Genomic DNA, 18,449 nt, shown 5'->3' on the forward strand with positions numbered 1-18,449 from the left:
CGCCACCGATGCAGTGACGAGTCCAGCAGAGGATCCGAGCTTCATATTCTCAGGAATGGCGGGATTTTGGTAAAATCTCAACACGCTCACGTGGTGACCTCTTGAAACAAAACAGCGTTTTCTTTCTTGAAGGAAATCTTTTTAAGGGGGAAAATCTACAATTTTTAAATGAACTTAACTATTATTTGGCATATGGGTAATAATTCCAAGTATATATGTGTATATGTGTGTATATATGTATATGAGAGAGAGAGAGAGAATTAGTCTACAGTCATGAGTATTAAAAAAGACAAACACATGATCCTATTAGGCAATCAAAATTTTAATAACAAAGATACTATTTGTGACATGGTCAAACATACTTGGCTAAATTCCGATAAAAAATGCTTTTAGCCCCAACTGTAACAACTATACACAGCTTTATACAGAACATTCCATAAATCAACAGAAAATACATTTGAGCACAAAAAATAAAAAATATTTAAGGAACTCTATTCTCTAAGCAGCATTTTATTTTTGCAAAACAAAGATATTTCTTGGACTGATTAAATATCTACAAGTACTTTTTCTTTACAAAAATACATATATTCTTAATAGACTAAGTCATTAACAATGACCTGGTATTTCTTTCACTTCAATTTGAATGATTTATAAGCTAAATTTTACAACCACAAAAAGGTTTATTTGTATTAAGATGTTACCACTTTTGACAAAAAGCTTAAAATATTTTATATTTTAAAAGAAAATTAGCAACATAACTTTACAATATCACCTATGATCTTTTCAGTTTTGTGAGGGCTATTGTATTAAAAACTGATAATCACTCTGGTGGCTGACCAGATGCAAGGAAACATTAGAACATTGGTACACCCTAGGTCCTTTCTTCTCCTTTCTTGGATCACAGCTTTGCTTAAGGTCACTTAGGCCCACCCCCCTCCCATCCCCATCCTAAAAAGGAAACAAAAAATCCCAAGTAACAAAAGAAAACTATTTGGGGCTGATCCCAGTATAGATTTTAACAAGTAGAACTCCCACTTCAGTGAATTAAAGTACAGAATATGAATAGACTTAAGGGATAAAACTGTTTTAAGTGTTTTTCCAAACACTACCTAGAAACCTATACTAGTCAGCATCTGTACTTGATTAGATCTAAATTCCATAGAGATCTATAGAAGGAAGAAAATTAGACCTAATGAGATATATGTGCATGTGTGTATGTATAAACATATGTAAATGCTTTTATATATTATAGATACCCAGACATAGGCTTTTACTTGAGTAGCTGATATTTTTGATGACAATTGAGGCAGGGAAGAAATCATAGCTTAAAAGTCAGGTTTCAATGTGAGAAAAAATGCATAAACATATAATTAAATGGTCATTAAAATTACTTTTTTCCTTTTATTTTTTTAAATTTTCCTAAGATGTACTCAATTTCTTATAGTACTTTATTTTTAAAATATAAGGAAGCAAAAAGTATTTGTAAAAACTTTTTCTCCATATTAAAAAAGTCATCTTTTTTCATCGTTACTATCAACAATCTAAAATTAGTTATGACATTGTTTTAAGGGGGAAAAAGCCACCAAACCCTGTATGATACATTTCAATACATTTTTATGAGCCTTCAAATTGGCCCTTCCCCAACAAAATATTACTAAGATAAATCAAGTAAATCCAGAAGGAGCTGGGTATTTTGTGCTTTGGAAGGGTTGCGAGTTTGACGGCACACTTTAAAATGTTTCTTTGTTCAAAAGCCAGTGATGGCAAACACCCCGCTCCTTTTTCTTGGCTTGGTGACCTCAGTCTTGAATCACAGGGCTTAATGATTTGGAATTATGATCATGGCACTTCCAAGCTTATCTGATTTCCAATCAAAAGAATGACATTTACTTTCTAAATTCATATAATCAAACAACATTTGATCAACATGCAATTTCCTTTAAATGAATTATCATTGACACTCAAATGATGGTCTTTTTGCTTAGATATCAAAAGGTCTGCAAAAGACGATAACTTCTCCTAGAAGTTGGTCAAAAAACATAGATCCTGAGGACAATAATGTAGTTTGGAAAATGGAAACGCCCTTATTTGGATCCTTTGTTGGATAATAACAATGAAAGCAAATCTCTATAAAGTTGGGGCTTATGATTTTGTTTTTTATTTTTAAGAATAAAATATAGGCCCTCTTATGAAAAGATATGATTTTTTTTGGTGGCAAAAATAAATGTAAGCTTTTCTGAACATCAATCTTGCCTAAAGGTTAAGCATGCCAAGTACTTCTACAGAGCTTGTGCTCAAAATATTTTCTATATCACCTGACCAGGTATGAAATAAACATAAATACAGAAAAGGCTGCCACCACAGAAAAAATGCTTTTCATTTCAAAATGGAAAAATTTGACCTGAACTTCATTGTTAAAGAATTAGATTGTGTAGAGAAGGCCAGACTTCAATGCCTTTATTTTTATTCTAATCCAGTCTACCAGAAATAAAAATTGTGCTCATCTCATTCCCATCTTTGGGGATTTAGTTTAATCTGTAAGGTAGTGTAGGTTGTTAAAAAGAAAACCTACATATGACTTATCTCACCAGGCATGTTCAGTCTGATGCCTTTCTTTGGTGAATTTTATCGCAACCAATCAAGGTTATTGCCTAAAAGAATAGAAAATTAATTCAATTCCAAACTTAATGCTTCCAATCTTTAAAGTATTAAAATTGCTTTTCTCCCAACATCATTACCTAACAGTAAATGTGTCTTTGGTGATGCCTATTTGTTTAACAAAAAAATCTTTCAAAAAGAAAATTTTCTAAACGTTTCATTTTAAAAAATCACTATTTAAATAATGAAACAATTCCTAAGAAAAACAAACCAAAACATTCTCTTACTCAAAATTTATGCAGTAAATGTAAGACAGAAATGTAGTTTTAGCAATGAGGCACTTTCTCTTAAATAACATTGTCAATAAAGCTAATGAGTCAGTCACAACATCACATAAGATAAACATCTATGTTTCCCCCCTCAAGAATCCATTGCAATTTATTTAGGATGCATGCGAATGCCATGTTTAGGCCTACTCATTTACAAATATAAAATGTGGCATATTAGGAAGGAAGAGATTTTTCAATATCAACAAAGGAGATAATACATTTTCTTTGAGAGTTATAAAGACACTATTCAAATTTTCCCAGGCTCCACAAAAATACCTCACCAACATGCTTTACATTTTACTCCTTATGTTTCCTAATAACCTCTGGTTAATCTAACGAAGGTCCAATCTGACAATGATCCCTATATGCTTCAATTAATGAGATGTCTGTGCTTAGCAAACACCCTTCTTTTCTCCAAGCTTCCTGGACTTGCCCATATACACTTAAGAGTTTTCCCCCTAAGGCAACTAACAACAGGTTAAAAAAAAATACTTTCTGGCAGTCAAGTCCCTTTAGTTTATTGCTTAATTAATTGAATAACTTTTAAGGAATTAGTTATGTTTCAATTTGTTCTCTGATTCCATTAGCTGCTGACTGATTTTTCCAAAGAGTTTAAATGTGAGAGTTCTTATTTTATGTGTATACCTTAAATTTATATAATAAATCTTAAAAATCATATTCTAATTTTCTATGTATAACTTCTTAGAAGTACAAAAACCTGATTTATGGGAGTAAGCATCTGGGGATTTATAATCTTATTAGATGTGCAAATAGTTTTAACCTACAGTCATTTAAAAAAATATATATATATCAGAACAGGTGGAGATTACATCATGTGTCTATTTTAGAGGCTGACAAAGCTGTGAAGTACAAGTCAATCATTTGATATTTTTGCATTACTTATGTCCTTCTTAAAATATGTAACTAATCCATATTATGTTTGTCTTTATATAATTTTCATCTTTCCCCCACTTTTTTTTGCACACTGACATATTACAATTACACTTAAAAACATGCATTACACACTGATATGAAACAAAAGAATTTTAGAATAAGACTCCCTAAAATTGTGTAATTATTTGGTAGAAAAATAGCCAACTAAATATGATTAAGTAATGTTTAGAACAGCATAAATTTAAATAGCTAAGAAATCAGGTACGTATAAAAATGTATTTAAGGCTATGCTTCTTGGCAGAAAACACAGAAATAACTAAGTTTTCTATCTGTGGTTTAAAAAAAAGTTCCCTAATGGTTGAATTAATAAAAAAAAAATTATTTTCAACTCTGAAATGCTATTTTAATTACTGGCCAGGTTAAGACAAATTTATACTGAATTTTCTAATACAAGAGGGGAGTCGCTCAATTGAACTCAGCAGCAAAGCAAAAATAATTTCTTTAGTCATTTACTCAATTCAAGAGGGCTTTGTTGGGCAAGGGTAAAAATCTATTTCCAAGTATTCAAAGTCAAACAAATTCCCCTTTTCCCAGTCTGCTTTTTAAAATTTGCTTGCAAACCCTCCCAAAGAACCACTGGGACAAATGAAAACCTAAAAATATTGCTATTAATTTTCTAACAAAGTCAGAATGAACAATTTCTTAAATCAAAAAGTTTTATCAAAGATATGTTAAAAAGGACTTAGCCTTTTATATACTGTAAAATATATTAGGATTTTAGCTATGTTATTACTAATACTAAGGAGTTGATTCAGAAAATTTACAAGCTACATTTTACTGGAAATTTTAGTATTACATACAGTGCATTAGACTGTGTTTAACACGCAAACTGCTTAGGTCAAATTTCTAAAGCAGATAGTTTATTCTTAATCTTGAAGTTTCTTCCCCACTTAACTTATTAAAAAACAAGTCAACTTGTTTTCTAATTTATTGATATAACTTTGCTTAAGTAATTTTCCTCTTTTTTGAGCATCAATGTAATTTTTTAACTTACTCAAATGGTGGCTGTATATGAAATGATACAAGAATTACAATAAGATAGAACTCTTGACTTGCAAATTGATCTGAAATGAATGGAAGATAACAAAGGACATGTATCTACAAAAGCTATAAAATCAAGTATGCTATTTTAGCTCTAATCACAATAAAACTTAATTTTTCCTAAGTGTTTTTTTTTCCTATATAAGGCAAAAGTCCTATTTTCTTTGATTATTAAAGGATCTAAAATGAAATCCCCTTAACCATTGATTTTGGTTAGTCTGCTCATCTGCCATACTGCATTACCTTTGTTTTTAAAAATACTGTTCGGAAACGTGACAGCTGACAAAAATCTTAATATACAATTTCCTCTGAGACTCTTGAAAGCCACAAAATGTCTAATGTCATAACGACTACAAATTCTAACATTTAATGTTAAAGTCATCGTAACTCTTTGCATGCCACAACGACACATACCTAAGGCCAACTTTTTTCAAAGTGTACTCTAACTTGAATAAAATCAAACAGGGAGACATATACAAAATGGGTAACACAATGTCGCTTCACTTCACAGCTCCTGCTTATCCATAAGGCATTATGGAGGGAGTAATAACTTCACGTACACACTGACTTTGTAAATGTGATCAGCTGCCAATGTCCTGATATTTATGAATCTCACTTCAGTTTTCATATGTTACATAAAATTGCACCCAGGAGGCCACAAAGGCCTTCCAGAGCTACTGGTAGATTCTATTTAGACAACTAAAAATGACTATAATTATTCTGTATTTTAATGTTATCTGAAGAATAATTAACATTCACTGAAAAAAAGGACTCTTACACAATATTGTGAGGAAACTCTACTTGTACACATGGGAAATTTTGAACAAGAACAAGACAGTGGCATGGTAACCACTTTTCTAAGTATATTTTTAATACAAAATAATTCCAAGATATAATCATTAAGTTCTTGTACAGTACTATTATTTTAAACAATAATCAATAAAATAGTAAATATGTGAAAACTGTAACACCACAAAGACTGAGCACTGCCATTTCCTAGTGTAATCAACATTGGTATTAGTATAGTCTTGGAATAGGCGAGCAAAAAAGTCAGCAGATTGAATCTTGGTGATACACTGGACTGGATTCAGCTATGACTTGCAAATGCAATGGTTGGACAGTACAGGTATCTTATGCAGAGATTTCAGTAGCAGAATGGCACTTGGTTTGTTCTTAATAGAAATGACAAAGATGCAGTTGACAATTTAAAGAAAGACAATGTTCTTATTTGCATGCTGAAATTCTAGTTGTGTCTCCCTAGTCCAGCACATCCATTCATTGTGCAATCTGTCGATGGGTAAACAAATAGTGCAGGATTCCTCTTGGTGGGATCTATGCCCTTTGGTTTAACCAAAATCAATTCTTGGTCGATACTGCAATACCATGGGGTAAGACTACAAAATAAAAATCAGATGAGAAATTTATAGTTTAGATTTACATAAAGCACAAATTAATAGCTTAATAAAGACATCTATTTAAAGAGCTTGAGAATTTTAAATTATAGATTATAATTTACTTACTAGATATCTCCTAGTATTAGTAATTATGAGTTAAAATCAGGAATATTTTTACTAATTTTTTTTACTTCATTAGTTTCAATTTTCAGATGTATAACTACTATTCATTAATCACTTTTAAAAAATGGCAGGGGTTTAGGAGTTTTCAATAATTGCTTTAATTTAGGCAAGCTTGGATACCCTCTATGAAATACCTTTTTTTTTTTTTTAAAGATTGAAAACAGTAGTAGGCAAAAGTCTACTTAGGATAATTCAGGTGTAAGACAAGTTTCAGTTAACCACTTTTCCCCTTCCTCTATGATTAGGAATAAGAGCAGGGTTTCCACAATCAAAAACTTTTGGTTAAAATTCTGATTTTTAATTTTGAAGTTTCCTCTGTAGGCTATTTGCTTTCTTTCTCTTTCCACCCCCAGCACTTAGGAAGCACTATAATAACTACTCATGGTCTAATATCGTACCTTCTTAGGTATTTTTTAAAAACCCTTACCTTCTGTCTTGGAATCAATACTGTGCATTGGTTCCAAGGCAGAAGAGTGGTAAGGGCTAAGTAACGGGGGTTAAGTGACTTGCCCAGGGTCACACAGCTGGGAAGTGACTGAGGCCAGATTTGAACCTAGGACTTCCCATTTCTAGGCCTGGCTCTCAATCTACTGAGCTACCCAGCTGCCCCCTTAGGTATTTTTTTTTAAACAGTAAAGTAGTATCTAGTTTCAAAATATTAAAAAAAAAGATGATGTCTGATTATAAAAATTAGACAGATAAAAGTATACAATAAAGAAAAATGTCAGGTAATCTAAAGGAGGCCAGGTAAGTCATTTACAAATATAGTGTATATTTACTCTATCCCAGACCACCTTTGGATTCTGCCCAATATAGGCAAATTAGATAAAGGACTAAAAAATTGTCTGTTTTGTGCCCCAAATGGAGTCTATTACCTATAGTATTATAGGCCTCCCTTTTGCCCTAACCACCTTATAGATTTCTTTTTCAATTTAGGTTGCTCTTCAAAATGATCATTTCTAGATCTGCTTTCTTCCTGCCTCTGGAAAATCAGGGCAATTTAAGCAAATAAAAAGGTTCAAAATGATCATTTCTAGATCTGCTTTCTTCCTGCCTCTGGAAAATCAGGGCAGTTTAAGCAAATAAAAAGGTTCTTAGGGAACAAAAGAAGATAAGATGACAGCTCCCCATTGACATGCCTTAAATTAAGCAATACCTCACACATCTGGAGTGTAGTTAAATTGCAAACAGACATTATAGAAATTATTAAAATAAGTGAGGTCTAACAATTTCTTAAGACCAATAGTTTAAGTCCTCTGTTACAAACTAAAGAAAAACATAATTTAATCAATATAATATTTATTGATAATATAGTTAGGGATTTTGGGTTAAAATATCCAAACATTTAATTATGTGACCAAAGTTTTAGAGAATGTTATCTATTTTTCCTAGATAAATATTTTTACTTTTTATTTTCTATTGAACTTTTGGTTACCAGGGCTTATATGAGAGCTGAATGTGTTATAAGATACTGGGTTTAACTTAGTTTCTTACTTATGTTTGACCTAGAAAATGTCATGTAACCTCTTAGGGCCCGTTTCCTCATCAGTAAAATGAGAGACTTAAACTATTGTATATAAACTGGAAGGTTCCTTCTAATCTCACATTCTGAGAAAACATAGGTTCAGTTTTCTAATGGATCTGTTTGCCACAAATCATAAATACTGTTGGTAAAGCAAGGGAAGCCCAGTGGATGATCCTTAGGAATTTAGCTTTGCAGATTTTCCTTGAAGAGTTACCAATTCAGGAACAATTCTAATTTACCCTTAAGGTTGTGGGTAGGAAATTGGAATGGAAGAAATAAATAAAGAGCTATATAGTGGTTTACATTCATAAGGCCGATGGGGTACAAATCACTTCCCATGGGCTTCAAACACCAGGACAACAGAGGTTGATTATTTATAGGTATAAATAAAATGACATGTGTAAGTAGCCAATTATTATTATTCATCCATCACTTCTTAGTCATAAGGTTAGATAGGGAAAGGACAATTTTAGCCACCTTTTCCCTAAAGATTTGTTATATATAAAAATTAAGTTTACTTTTCTACCAGTTGGTAAAAATAATAACCCTCTCTGTCTGAATTAATGCCTTTATTGTGTTACTTTATTCATACATATAAACAATCACAAGTAATTTAAGATGAAAATGGAGGTCAAGGAAAAAGAATTATGATATAAAATGGTTTTATCAAGAACAACAGGTATGACATGGAAAAAATAACATCATTGGAGGAAATATCAGTGGGAGAGCATCAAGAACAAAGCAGACTTGAAATTTTAACCCAAGAAAACTCCATGATATATCAACTAAGACTTGGCAAAATGGGATTCACTGAATGAAATATAATAGTGGATAATACACTTTATTAAAAAGAGACATCAGACTAAAGAGGAACTAAAACATGTTAAGAAGGCATATACTTGATGGAAGGCCAGGGGAAAAAATAGTGGAAGAAGAGATAAAATAGATGACCAGAGCCTCTAAAACTAAAAAAAAAATGTCTCAATAGAGCTGGGAGCCAAAACAAAATAAAAAACCCAAAATAAGACTGATAATACAAACACAATGATTCTGATGAGAAAGAAAAGCAAGAATCATCTAAATAGGTTTATGTGGCTGCCCAGGGAGTTTGCTGAAGAACCCTAGTCTTAAAAGGATGTGAACACCCAAACTATACTATAAAGCAGTGGTCATCAAAACAATATAGCACTGGCTAAGAGACAGAAAGGAGGATCAGTGGAATAGACTTGGGTAAGTGATCTCAGCAAGACAGTCTATGATAAGCCCGAAGATCCCAGCTTTGGGGATGAAAATCCACTATTTGATAAAAACTGCTGGGAAAATTGGAAGATAGTATGGGAGAGATTGGGTCTGTATCAACATCTCACACCTTACACCAAGATAAACTAAGAAGGGGTGAATGACTTGAATATGAAGAAGGCAACTATAAGTAAATTAGGTGAACACAGAATATTATACATGCCAGATCTTTGGGAAAGGAAAGACCTTAAAATCAAGCAAGAGCTAGAAAAAATTACAAAATGTAAAATAAATAATTTTGATTATATTAATTTATTATTGATTATATTATTAATTGTATTATATTTTAAATTGTTGATTAAATTATTGATTATAATAATGTGATTATATTAAATTAAAATTTAATTAAAATTAAAATTAAAAATTAAATTAAATTAATTAAATTAAAAAGGTTTTGTACAAATAAAACCAATGCAACCAAAATTAGAAGGGAAGCAACAAATTGGGAAAAAATCTTTATAACAAAAACCTCTGACATAGGCCTAATTATTCAAATTTATAAAACCAATTGTACAAAAAATCAAGTCATTCCCCAATTGATAAATGGGCAAGGGACATGAATAGGCAATTTTCAGATAAAGAAATCAAAACTATTAATAAACACATGAAGAAGTGTTCTAAATCTCTTATAATCAGAGAGATGCAAATCAAAACAACTCTTAGGTCCCACCTCACACCCAGAAGATAGGCTAACATGACAGCAAAGGAAAGTAATGAATGCTGGAGGATATGTGGCAAAATTGGGACATTAATGCATTGCTGGTGGAATTGTGAATTGATCCAGCCATTCTGGAGGGCAATGCCCAAAGGGCACTAAAAGTCTGTCTGCCCTTTCATCCAGCCATAGCACTGCTGGGTTTGTACCCCAAAGAGATAATAAGGAAAAAGATTTGTACAAGAATATTCATAGTTGCGCTCTTTGTGGTGGCATAAAATTGGAAAATGAGGAGATGCTCTTTGATTGGGGAATGGCTAAACAAATTGTGGTATCTGATGGTAATGGAATATTATTGTGCTCAAAGAAACAATGAATTGGAGGAATTCCATGTGAAATGGAATGACCTCCAGGAATTGATGCAGAGTGAAAGGATCAGAAACAGCAGAATATTGTACAAAGAGACTGATACACCGTGGCACAATTGAATGTAATGGACTTCTCTACTAGCAGCAATGTAATGATCCAGGACAATTCTGAGGGACTTAAGAGAAAGAACACTATCCACATTCAGAGGAAGATCTGTAGGAAAAGAAACACAGAAGAAAAACAATTGCTTGATCACAAGGGTTGATGGGGATATGATTGGAGATGTAGACTGTAAAGGATCACTGGAGTGCAAACATAACAATATGGAAATAGGTTTTGATCAAGGATACATGTAAAACCCAGTGGAATTGCACATCATCTATGGCAAGGGGAGGAAAAGAACATGATTCTTGTAACCAAGGAAAAATATTCTAAATTGACTAAATAAAGTTAAAAAAAAAAGAAAAGGATGTGAACAAAAGCTTTAGGGAGGCATGGAGACAAATAAAAATCAGTGGAAAGAATAATGTATGAATAATCCTAGAAAGGGCAAAATCTGAATGAGCTGAGGGTTCTACTCCATCTGCTTTGATGATCCCTCAAATTAAGTAAAATAACAGTTTATTCATGTATATTTTCAATGAGAAGCATAAGTTCAATTGGAATGTAGTATGGTATTAGTTGATTACATAAAGCTCAATTTCTCAAAACTCCTCCTTTGCTTTTGTTTGGTTATCCATAATGATGCCCACTGAATGACATCTACCACTGGAAAACAAATGTGCTTAAGAGGGAACTGAAACTGATGATGGATGGAGAAATGATACAAGAGCCAATACTTTCTTTAAATGTGTTGAAGTCGTCAGATTCAGAAGAATTATAATTACAGATATAACTGATAGAACCATTAGCAAAGAAATTTGAGAAACTGTAAAACAATGAGAAAGGTACCAGGAGAAATTGCAGAAGGTGGGACCCGATGCTTATCTCCAGATCATTCTACAATGAACAGCACGTGCCCTCTAAGAAGCAGTACAACTTCACTAACAAGTCATACCAAGTTATGCTGTAGATGGAGTATATCTGGATTTTAGCAAGGCATCTGACAGTCCATCTTGAAGGGCTGAACAAGTCTATATAAGTAACAAGATGAAGTTTAAAAGGAATAAAGGTGAGTACTTTAGGTTAGAAACCAACTGCTCGAGTACCAGAGAGGAGGAGATGTGGCTAAACGGTAGTTCCTTTGTAAATGAACATAGGTGCTCTAGTTGAGAATAAAGTCAGTATGTAAACCAATAATAAAAAAGTGTAAGGCTGCTGCTAAAAATATTCATGTAACTTTGGGTCATGTTAAGCACAATGTCCTGATTGTGCAGTTAGAGCATAACTACTCTTGGTAGGAGCAGGCAGAAAGTTGGCCATCAGGCTTCCTTAGCTTATCGAAAAACTAGGACTTAAAAAGATGTTTTGGTGCCTATCTCTTGTAGATAAACCAACCAACACTACTGCAATGAGGAAACCGAAGCAAACAAGGTTAAGTGACTTGCCCAAGGCCACACAGCTAATAAATGTCTAAGGGCATATTTGAATTCAGGAAGATGAGTATTCCTGGCCCCAGACTTGGCACTCCATCCACAGTGCCATCTGGCTGCCCCATTTATACTAGCCCTTAGGAGTGTGCCTAAGGGTTTATTCCAACCCCCACCCCCGCACTGGATTAATAGCTATGAAAGATGTGATTTCAAGGTCCTTGGAAAAAACTGGTTGAATTCCATATTTATACGTGTATTCTGTACCTGACCAATATTACTGATAACTATAAAGACACATTTTGATCCAATAAAGACACATTTTGGACAGCTAGGTAGCACAGTGGATAGAACATCAGGCCTGGGTTCAAATGTGGCCTCAGATACTTCCTAGCTATATGACTCTGTGTAAGTCACTTATCCTCAATTGCTTAGTCTCTGTCACTCTTCTCTCTTAGAAATGATACTAAGACAGAAAGTAGGGTTTAAAAGGGAAAAAAGAAGACATATTTTGTTTCCTATGTCCCTTAGAGGATCCTGCTCACCTAGGATAGCTGAGCCATCAGTGGGGTTAATAATATCTTAGAATAAAAATTACTACTCTCTCTTCTTCTTAGATTCTTTTCTGAATTACATTCTAAGACTCCAAACTTATATCCAAAAGAAGAGAGAACAAAACAAGGGAGATGAATCAGCTGTCAAAAGTACTATGTGTTCAACATTAAGATGGACATTGAAAAAAGAAGGCGTTGAAATAGTCTGAATATTGAGGGGACTGAAAGCCATATTGTAGAAGGAAGTAATGAAAGATTATGCATGTTTAACTTGAAGAAGAGAAAACTTAATGGCTGTCATGAATTTGAAAGATTGTCATTTCGAAGAAGGATTAAACTTTGGAATAAGGATTCTTCTTGACTTCAGCAAAAAGAATTTTATTATTTCCTGCCTTACGAGGAGGTAGTTTCCTTGACACTGGGAGGGTTCAGCAAGAAGCACATGATCACTTGTCAAGATTGTTGTGTACTAAAAATTCGGCCATAGAGTGAGAAGTTAGGCTAGATTTCTAAGATACTTCCTATCAGTTCAAACTACCTACATCATTTTGCTAAAGGAAGAAGTGCTTAGCAGGCAGTTAATTAAGTTTTGAGCTCAAGAATTTTTCAGTAACAAGAATGGTTGTTATGAAATGGAGTAAATGGGTTTTCTGCATGGAACACAAGACAGGCACTGATTCAGAATGAGGGACCCCCAAACCAAAAAACAAAAACAAAACAAAAATGAAGGTTTAGTTACCTAAAGTGCTACAGAATAACAATCCCCAGGATTTGATATTTGGAAGATGAGGATAGGAACAATATCTTAAAGAATCATGGTTTTTTCTAGCATCTTTAAATCTGCTCTGTGGAAATAATATTATATCCACTCGAGGTTGATTTAATGATAATTAATGATCTCTGGAATTGAAAGGATGGAATACAAATGGTTACTTGAAAATTGAAATCTAAGAGGAGTAAAGAGAGCAAGTCCCTTGGTCTAGGTGAACTATATTTTCAGGGCCTTGAAAAGACTGACAGATGTGATTGCTAAGCCAAATTCAGTGACCTCTGAAAGATCATGGAGGCCAGAAGAGAGGTTACAGAGTTGATTTTTACAACAGAGAAGTGTTTGGAAGCTAAAGGACAAATATTGATTGTGATTTGGATCCAATGATCACGACCTTCATTTCTGAAGAATTTCAGAACATTTTGTTAAAGATATGATTAATGAACATCTGGAAAGGAAAGGAGTGTTTGATGTTCTAATCAAGGACAGGTCATCTATTTCTTTTTCTTTCTGAAGATTAACAAGACTGGTAAATCAAGGGAAAACTATAAGCTTAGTTTACCAAGATCTTAGCAAAGTAATGTCTCACAAGACCTCTGGTATGTTTGTGGATGAGAGAGAGACAGACTTTAGGTGAAAAATACATTTAAGATATCAAACTAAAAGAATGATTGGACCCAAAAAATCAACTGTTGGGAGGCCTCAGATGCACACATGAAATGCAGAAGACAAAATAGCTGAGAGGTAAAGATATTTTGCTTATTGACTGAGGGGGGATTCAGAAGAATCAACAATCTAAAACAAAGAAAACATTTAAATAAGATAAAGGAATAAATGAAAGTTTTATGCTTGTTAAAAAAATCAATTTCCCAAATACAAGATGGGAATAGGCCTGGATAGCTAATAAATTTCATGTACAAGATTGGAGTGATGATCTAAGTGCAAAAAACAAATGCAACCTCAAGTCCTATTAAGAGAGGCACTGTGGCCAGAAGCCTGGAAATGACAGTGTGCCCTGCAGTAAGTACCTTATGGGGTTCAGAATACATCTGGAGTATTATGTTTACTGGGGATGGCCACAGGAAGGGTACTGACAAACTGGAATGGCCAGAGGAGAGGAACCAGGATGGTGAGAGGCCTCAATACCATAATAATAAGACAACTAGTTGAAGGAAGCAGGGATGTTTAGCTTTGACAATATAAGATTTAATGGAAATATAATGGCATTTAAAAGATGTGAAGAAATGTCATGCTGAATGGGTATTAAATTTGCCATGCTTTCCTTCAGAAGGCAGAACTAGAAACAGTGGGTGCAAAAAGGGCAAATTTAGGTTCATTATAAGCTACCTAAAGCAATGGACTGTTTTATTAGGTATTATATACTGTCCTGCTGGAGAGTTTCAAATGAAGGTTGGATAACAATGTTGCAGGGATATTGTAGAGATTCTCATTGTGATATACTCAATGGCCTTTGAGGTCCTATCTATAAATGACTAGAATTCATATCTGTCTGATATTTTGTGTTTTCAGTAATCTGTGCATGATGCACAATTCAGAAAAGTATATAAAACTTACAGAATGCTTCCCAAGAGATATATCAAACAGAAATAGTTTGTGTAGATTAAAGCTAGTTACTAGTAAAATACATTTATTTCATATGATAAGCCTTAAAACTTATTTGCAATTTTAAAAACTTCAATTCTGTTGTAATTGTATAGAAATTAAATACAGTGATTTGAAATGGTTGTTACCTAAACATTGATTTTATAACCCAGATAGTTATCAGGATTACAAAGCTATAAATCTCAGACAATGGTCCTTATCAGAGAGATAATCACATATCCTTAATAGCAATAACATGTACAGTCGTGAGTGCCTCTTACCTGATAAAAAGGGCCATCCTGTGAGCAGACTTGCGAAGCTGAGCAGTTCAGACACCGAAACTGCGGAGGAGATGAACTGATCAGATAAGAGGCATCCACAACTGGACACATATTTACAACTAATCATTGAAAATGTTTTAACTTCCAACATTAGGCAGATATAACTCAGTTTAAGTATGAACTTTCTAAAATATGTTATTTCTCTTTGAAAATAAAAATTATTTTTAGAATTCAAAGTTATTTGGCCCAAGGATTCTAAGTTTTATCTTATACATTTACTAAAAGCAATTTCAAAATTACTAGGGAAGGCAGAATGAGATCACAGAGGAAGGCATGGAGTCAGAAGAACTCATCCCATGCCCTGATACTGACACAAATATTGGCTATGTGTGACCCTGGGAAAGTTACTTAAGCTTTCAAGTATCCTGGGCAACTCTCTAAGACAGCCTCACAATTAAACTTGTATAGGGAGTGTCTTCACTGGGAATTCCATACTCCAGTGAAATCATAGGTCTGCTCAAAACATTATGTTATCACAGGGCATCTTCTACTAATTCATCCTACTGATCCCCTCTCGAAAATGCTGCTAGGAAAATCTCACTTCCTACATTTCTACCTTTATCAAGTAGATAATCCTGGTAGCTCTACCAAGCCCCCTTTTCATCTATTTTATGATTTTTAAAATGGACTTGATCATATAATTATCTGATAGTCTTGGTAGATCAAAGCCCTAGAGAAGGTATGGTTGCACTGTTCAGTCATACCAAGAACACAGGTCAATATTCAAGATTGGGAACAAAATTTTGCACATGTTTAGATTGGCTTCTGGTGTCTGAACACTAGGCTTGAACATCGTAAGTGATTTCCCTATTAAATAACCATCCATCAGTAGTTCATCCACTCAAAAATAAAAATTGAACCCCATCATGATTTTGTCTACACAATAGATCTTAAATGTTTTCTTAACCATAAATGGAAATTATTTCAATAGGATTGTCATAATTAATAAATAAGCTTTCCAAACTTATTAAAAATAACTTATCTTATGGACAGTATATTTATATCTATATATCTTCTATGAGAAATAAAATACTCAATAGAACTAAAACATTTTTAGGAATGAAGAATTCTGAATGAATTGTATCATCTGAGTATATGATTTTTGGGAAGGTTGGAGAAGGAATAAAATATAATTGTTATACCTTAAATTTATTTTATCTTTAGAGAATGAATTATTCAAAGGACTTCAGGGAAAGAGACTTTGTAGTTATTATCTGGGCACAAATCATACATTTACCTGAAAAGCCTTCCATGTGTGGCCCTGCTAGTCTCATGGCCACTTTCCTTGCTAACCATTGCTTCCTGGGGAGCCTTTCAATGCCTTTTCTTATCATTTTATTTCTGTTATAGAGTTATGATTTTTTTTTCATATATTTCTACGTCATCACCCTGGCTAAGTGTAGCAGTTAATAATAGCAGCTTTTATGTAGGGTAGGTCAGGTGGGAGGACAGAAGGGCAAAGGAAGAAATTATTTCCCTAAGTGATCTTTCAAACCTATCATTTATGTTCTCTGTATAAGAGTTAGTCCTTTTCTCCTTCCTTTATTTAGAGGTATAGTTGAATCAAGAAGACTTTTTTGCTTTCTCTTGAAAATTTCATTGCTTTCGGATAGTACAAGTAAGACAACTAAAAAGAAGGCAGGTGTCAAATGGAGCTTAAGTGTCAAAAATCATCACCTAAGTGGGCAAGATGCAGTGAATTTAGGCACTTTTATTATGTGAAAACTGGCTCCTAGTCATTTTAGGCATATGGTTTGATGTAATATTATTTTCAATTGGGCATCCATTTCCATTCTCTCATCAGCTATTAGTAGAAAGTATTAGTACTACTATGGATGGTTAAGAGCAATTCATCCACAGAAGTAGTAAGCCTTTATACATTGGGAAATAACAAATGGATTTGAGGAAGAAGTGTTGCGTTGCTAAATGAGAAAAAATATAGCAGGAGAGACTATGGGGAAGAAAACTATGGTGGTTTCAGAGGAGGTTACAAAATTACTCTGGAATGGTGGTGCGAACAAGTAGTATAATTGACTTCGAAAACTTTACATTTATATTATTTATAGTGTATTGTATTTTTATTAATTTTCTTAAATTTTCCCAATCACATTTTAAGAGTTTTGGCATCTCTGCTTTGGAAGTCTTATGACTGGATTTATTGCAGTTACTTTGTGTGTTATTTAGCATCTATTGCATTTGTATTCCTTTCCTGATCCCTCAATTCTGGCCCCTCCCTATAATCTCCTCTGGCTGGCTGTGAGTTGTTAAGGACACTTCTGAAATTTGCCTGTGATTACTTTAAGCTTCATGAAATAAAAAAAAAAAACAACCCTTTTAAGGTGCCCCCAATCATTTCTAATTATTTTAAGGCATTTAAGACATTATTCCTCTCTATCAAATGCTAAATTTTAAGAATTTTCCCCCTAAAATCAAACCAATAAAGCAGCATAGATTGTTTCTTCTAAAAGTTCTTGAAGTATATTCCATGATATTTTCCCCTCTTTTCAGAAGGAAAGATAGCTAATATAAAGTAAAATGGAAATTGGAAGTAAAAACCCCCACTCTCTAATAAAATGGATTCAGCAGTAGTTTTTGAAGATAGGGATTTGGAGATCAGGATTTCTGGGAAGACAAGTTACCAAAACACAGCATTAGGCAACAGAATGAGGAAGGACCAGAGCAAATTTTCTACATTTATTCCTCTTTCTTCCTGTAATTCAGTTCTCTGTTTTACTTTACATGAAATTCACTCACTATATGATTCACTTATATTTTTGGTCATAAAGAGAGCCACTGTTTCAGTTACATGAAAAAACTCTTGCAATAAGGCTAAGCTATGGAATTTAAATGAAATTTATTTTTTTTCTGTAGAATGGAGGGCTATATTGGATTTTGTTTTATAACCCATAGCTTCTGTCTTTGTATCAATTCTAAGTCAGAAGAGTGGCAAACTTGGAAACCAAGGTTAAATGACATGCCTAGGGTTACAAAGCTAGGAAGTGTCTGAGGCCAGATTTGAACCTAGGACCTCCTGTCTCCAAGCCTGGCACTCTACCCAGTGCTCCCTAGGTATTGTTATTTTTGGGGTTAGATCAATTATAGATTGCAGATATAATAGCCTATTTATAGACTATAAACAGATTTAGTTGTTGGGGTTGGTGGTTGAGAGTTGGGTAGACCAGAAGTTGAAGAAACGAACTGGAGATAAATCTTCTATAAAAATCCATTTATTCATATTGACTTCTATAGGAACAGTGATAGGAAAAGGAAATTGGAGATACTGAAACTGGAAAGTCCTCGAGGTATG

General features: G+C 33.5%; 1 protein-coding gene across 14 annotated transcripts in view; it reads right to left on the minus strand.

The window, feature by feature from the left end:
- Positions 1-301: 301 nt before the first annotated feature.
- PCGF5 (polycomb group ring finger 5) overlaps positions 302-18,449 on the minus strand; it is a 152,813-nt gene continuing 134,665 nt past the window's right edge. For 12 of the 14 annotated variants that reach the window (XR_008912876.1, XM_056802643.1, XM_007478822.3 and 9 more), the window contains 2 exons: positions 15,083-15,142; positions 302-6,316 (listed from right to left, as the gene is read on the minus strand). Coding sequence is in view for 13 of the 14 variants with exons in the window: in XM_056802643.1 (XP_056658621.1) it covers positions 6,269-6,316; positions 15,083-15,142 (108 nt within the window). In the remaining variant the exon portion in view is untranslated. The remainder of the gene's footprint in view (positions 6,317-15,082; positions 15,143-18,449) is intronic. The other 2 variants (XM_056802659.1, XM_007478826.3) reach the window with 1 other exon arrangement.

This window comes from Monodelphis domestica, chromosome 1 (assembly GCF_027887165.1).
Source record: "Monodelphis domestica isolate mMonDom1 chromosome 1, mMonDom1.pri, whole genome shotgun sequence".
NCBI lineage: Eukaryota > Metazoa > Chordata > Mammalia > Didelphimorphia > Didelphidae > Monodelphis > Monodelphis domestica.